Source organism: Emys orbicularis, chromosome 1 (assembly GCF_028017835.1).
Source record: "Emys orbicularis isolate rEmyOrb1 chromosome 1, rEmyOrb1.hap1, whole genome shotgun sequence".
NCBI lineage: Eukaryota > Metazoa > Chordata > Testudines > Emydidae > Emys > Emys orbicularis.
Window position 1 is genome coordinate 6,903,533 of NC_088683.1, and position 4,921 is coordinate 6,908,453.

General features: G+C 69.5%; 1 protein-coding gene across 1 annotated transcript; it reads left to right on the forward strand.

Annotated features, from left to right (window-relative positions):
* Nucleotides 1-1,346, forward strand: SPMIP1 (sperm microtubule inner protein 1). Its single transcript, XM_065401119.1, has 2 exons — nt 1-421; nt 1,237-1,346. Exons 1-2 carry the CDS (start codon nt 1-3, stop codon nt 1,344-1,346), a joined length of 531 nt encoding a protein of 176 aa, XP_065257191.1.
* The last annotated feature ends 3,575 nt before the right edge of the window (nt 1,347-4,921 follow it).

Here is a 4,921-nt window from a genome sequence, read left to right on the forward strand (position 1 = left end):
ATGGCGCGCCAGCTGAACATGGACACGCTGCAGCAGGACTTCTGGAAGGAGGAGTACCTCAAGGAGGTGATGCTCCGCTTCCGCTGGCACCAGCGCTACGGGGCGTCCGTCAAGGCCAGGCAGGAGCAGCTGCGCCAGCGGCGGCAGGCCACCAGGCAGCCGCTCAAGCTGCCCGCCCTCCAGTCTCCGGCGCCTGTGCCCCAGGCCGAGCAGCCGCCCGAGGAGCCCGCCAGGGCCGCTGGGGGCATCCAGGAGGGGGAGATGATGCCCGTGGCGCCGGAGGTGAGGCAGCTGCTGTACCAGGGCATCTCCCAGGACGGCGAGGGCCGGCGGCGCTACCTGACCCTCCGCACGGCCCGCGCGCCCGAGGAGAAGTACTACACCCCCGTCACCACCAACTTCGTCTACGGCTGGCAGATGGGTGAGCCGGGGCGGCGGGCGCCAGGGGGCAGAGCTCTGCCCGCGGCTCAAGTCTGTGCCCACAGGGCCAGCTCGGCCCATAGCCCGGGGCCGCGCTGGCATGGAGGGCGCAGAGGTGGGGGGTTCCACTAGGTGGCGCTCTCCCCTCGGGGCAGTGCCTCCGGAATGCTCCATGACGCCGGCTGTGACCTCGCAGCAGGCTGGGCCAATCAGCACAGCCGGCCTGTGCTCATTTGCATACTGCAAATCACTTGTGGCAGCAGCTGGCTGTTTGTCAGGGGTTCCCCAGCTCCCCCCGGCCAGGTGGGGGCACCTGGCTGGCACAGGGTGGGTTTGTGCTAATAGTGCAATCACCTGGGGGGGGGGGGAGAGAAGCGCTGCCCTCTGCTGGATGGGATGAGATCTCTTCCGCTGTGTGTCATAGGCCCTATAGTTCTGGGATGTGATGGAGATTCCCCTCTGGCTCAAGAGGCAGGGCCGTAGTTCTTGGCCAGGAGGCTCTAGTGCTGAGGGGGCCTGGCATGCACCAGCTGCCAGCTGATAGCCCAGCGAGTGGCTCTGCCCAGGAGGGCGCCAGGGCTCGGGGTTAAAGCCGGGGTGCCCTCCTGGCTCGCTGGGCATCCAGTGGGGGTGCTGAGCCCTGAGCAGGGCAGCGTCACCGCTCTGGGGTGTCAGGGGACCCCCTCCCCGGAGTGAGATATTGGGAGCCCAGTGCTGCCAGAGGGGAAGGTTGGCAATGAGTCAGCTCTGGGGCGGGGGTCTGGGGTTCTAATAGGCCCCCCACAGCTCATCGCCCCCCCTTGTGTCTCTGCCCAGGGAAAGTCACCACCGTCTACGTGCCCCCGTCACCCAAGTGCCGCATCGAGAGCTTCTTCCGCAAGAACGGGGCCTTCTCACTGCTGGACCCACGCGACGTGGCTATGTGAGAGCCCTGGCCCCCCGCCACGGGGCTCTGGGCCTGGGACCGGGCCAGTCCCCCCCACCCCATGACCACACTGGCTGCTTGGGGCGCTGGGCTCTCCTAACACGACCGCCTGGTGCTGCCCCTGCTGGCTCTGCGCATCCTTCACCCACCCGGCCGGGCACTAAGCAAACATGGGGCCCGGGGGCCTCCCCTTTCACCGCTTGCACGCCAAGGCAGCTGGGCCCGGCCCCCGGCTCTGGCAGGGCCCAAGCCCACCTGGCCATTGGCCAGCCTGCCAGGCCCCCTCGGAGCAGGGTCGGGGCTCTGGGAGTGGCACCTGGCGAGGGGCGGGCTGGGCACCAGGGTGGGCACAGGTGGCCAGCAGGGCCCAGCGCGTCCTTCATGGTAACAGGCCAGGGGCAGGTGGACGGTGGGTGACTTTATTGTAGGCCGTGCCAGGCTGGGCTGCATGTGGGCAGAGCCATTGCATAGCCCTGCGGGGTCCTCTCCAGGGCCCCCGACAGTGCCAAGGGGCTCCCCTGCCCAGCCAGTGCCACCATCCACTGGGGCTCTACCCACTGTCCTCACCTGCAGCCCCTCGCCGTCTTGGTGGGGACCCTCCCGAGAGCGAACATGGGGGGCAGGGGGCCTTAGCCCCACAGCATCCCTGAGCCCGCTCTCCAGCCCCTGGGAATGGCCCCTTCCCTGTGCCCCAGCCCCACAGCGCCCCCCATGGTCCGGGCTCGCCAGCCCCACAGTGCCCCCCATGGTCCGAGCTCGCCAGCCCCACAGCACCAAGCCGGGGGGTTACTAGGGAAGGACGGGGCCAGCCCTGCACACACCCAGCCGTGGGGTCTGCCCCACCTCAGTCAACTCCCGGAGGGGCTGGGCAGCAGCTGTGGGGCTTGGCCCTGGGGCCTGCAGCAGGCGCTGGGGGGTGGCTCTGGCTCCCTGGACTCCCCAGGCGCTCGGAGCTCTGGCACCGCTCTCGGGGGGCCCCGACAGGACCCTGGGGCAGCGTGACACCCCTCAGGGCGCGCGCTCACCAGGGCAAGCCCCCTTGGCTACAGCGCCTGCTGGGTCTGACCTCGGAGCATTCAGCCCCCCGTCCCACGCTCCCCACAGTGAGTCACACGCCCCCAACGGGGCCCTGCACCCCCCCTCCGCAGCCAGCACTGACTCCCCAGCCAGTGTGGGACACAGGAGGTTTATTAGTGGTCGGGAACACGGCGTAGAACAGAGCTTGTTAGCACAGAAAGCAGGAAGTTACAGCAAAGTCCATCTGGGGGTGGGGACCAGAGGCCTGGGCTCTCCCCGAGTCCCAAACCCGGAGTGTCCTGCGGCCAACAGTCTGCCCCCCACCCCAGTCATGCCCAGTTTCCCCTCCTCCGGCCTTTGTTGTCTTTCCGGCAAAACCAGTCACCTGGGCACCGCTGGGCCAGTTGGCTTCTTGCCCCAGCTGTCAGCTGCTAAGTTACAGAATTTCTGTCCTGAGTCCCACCACCTTGGTAATGGTGCCGCACACTGGGGAAACTGAGGCACACACTATTCATACAACACACTACGCAAATCCCCCACTTCATCCCAGGCTGCGCGCTGGTGGCCCCCTGGCCAATGCCTGGCTGGGAGCGAGGGGAGGGGGCTACCCATCTCCGGGTGCCCACCCACACTCAGACCTGCCCAGCCCGGCTCAGGTCGCTGCCGTTCTCATCCGGTGCCACCAGTGGCTCCAAGAGCTCCTGGAAACTCAGCGTGTTCCTGTGGAGAGACCAGCGTGGGTCAGCGTGGGGCCGGAGAGCCTGGCCCAAGCTTGGGCCAGCATGGGGGAGGGGCGGCCAGCCCTGGGGGGCAGGGTAATGGGGGGGGGTTGTAGTCGGACAGTCTGGGCCAGAGTTGGGGCAAGCAAAGGGGGCACCCTGGGGCCAGAATGAGCCTGGGGGGAGGCAGGCAGGACGGCCAGCACAGGAGTGGGATGGCCCAGGCAAGAGCTCGGGGTCTCGACCCCCTCCCCCAAGCCGCACTCCCCTCCTGCCCATGCTCCCCCTACCCCCACGCCGAGATGCCGGGGTGGGGCATGGCAGGGACCCCAGCCCTGCCTCGGAGCAGCCAGTGGGCTGGAGCGAGAGCCAAGACGCCAGGGCACCCCCGGCAGCCGGCGCCCCAGCCCTGCGCTGCACGACTGCTTCTCTGGCCCCCCCGGCCGGCCCCCCAGCCGCGCCGCTCCCCACGGACACCTGCCTCTGGCGCCTGGCCTGCAGGCCGTGCGTCCGCTCCCGCTTCACCTGCGCCAGGTGCTGCTTCAGCGCCTCCCTCTGCTGCGCCCGGGCCTCCTGCCAGGGGAACCGGCCATGCTGAGCCAACGCTGCCCGGGCTGGCCCCGGGCTCCTGCCCCCCAGGCACCGCCAGCCGCCTGTGGGAGCTGCTGGGGGCACTTCTCCTCCGGCCGGCCAAGGGCCTCAAGCGTGGGGGAGCAGAGCCCCAGAGAGCGCGGGGCAGGGGGGCAGGCCACCTCCGTGAGCCCCAGGCAGCCGCCTGCCCCACCTAGGGAGGTGCCAACTCTGCTGATGCATCTGTGCCCTGCCCCCCACGCCGGGCTGGATCCCACCCCAGGGGCAACAGCCTCCTATTGCTCCCACGCCGGGCTGGATTCCACCCCAGGGGCAACGGCCTCCTATTGCTCCCACGCCGGGCTGGATCCCACCCCAGGGGCAACGGCCTCCTATTGCTCCCACGCCGGGCTGGATTCCACCCCAGGGGCAACGGCCTCCTATTGCTCCCACGCCGGGCTGGATCCCACCCCAGGGGCAACGGCCTCCTATTGCTCCCACGCCGGGCTGGATCCCACCCCAGGGGCAACGGCCTCCTATTGCTCCCACGCCGGGCTGGATCCCACCCCAGGGGCAACGGCCTCCTATTGCTCCCACGCCGGGCTGGATCCCACCCCAGGGGCAACGGCCTCCTATTGCTCCCACGCCGGGCTGGATCCCACCCCAGGGGCAACGGCCTCCTATTGCTCCCACGCCGGGCTGGATTCCACCCCAGGGGCAACGGCCTCCTATTGCTCCCACGCCGGGCTGGATCCCACCCCAGGGGCAACGGCCTCCTATTGCTCCCACGCCGGGCTGGATCCCACCCCAGGGGCAACGGCCTCCTATTGCTCCCACGCCGGGCTGGATCCCACCCCCATCATCCCCTTGGGCAACTGCCTTCCCCTGCCCCCCATGCTGGGTTGGATCCCTCCGCCCACCCCGTGGTGATCACCTTCCCCCAGCCCCATGCCGGGCGGGACCCCCCTTGGGCAGCAGACGGGCACTTGCCTGCAGCTGAGGCTCCGCAGGGGGCTGGGGTCTCCCCGGAAGAGTCTCCACTGACCGGTGCCTGGCGATGGACAGTCGCTCCTGGAACTGGGGGGAGAACGGGGGGGGGGGCGGCTTGAACCCGAGCCCGAGAGAGACCGGGGAGGGGGCAGCACTGGGGGCATGTGGTGAGGGTCCACCCTGCTGGGTGAGGCGTGTCCCCTTCTCCAGGCACACAGCGCACCCCTGGGTGCTCCTGGGGCCTGGCAGGGGACTGGAGCCACCATGGGGCTGGAGAAAG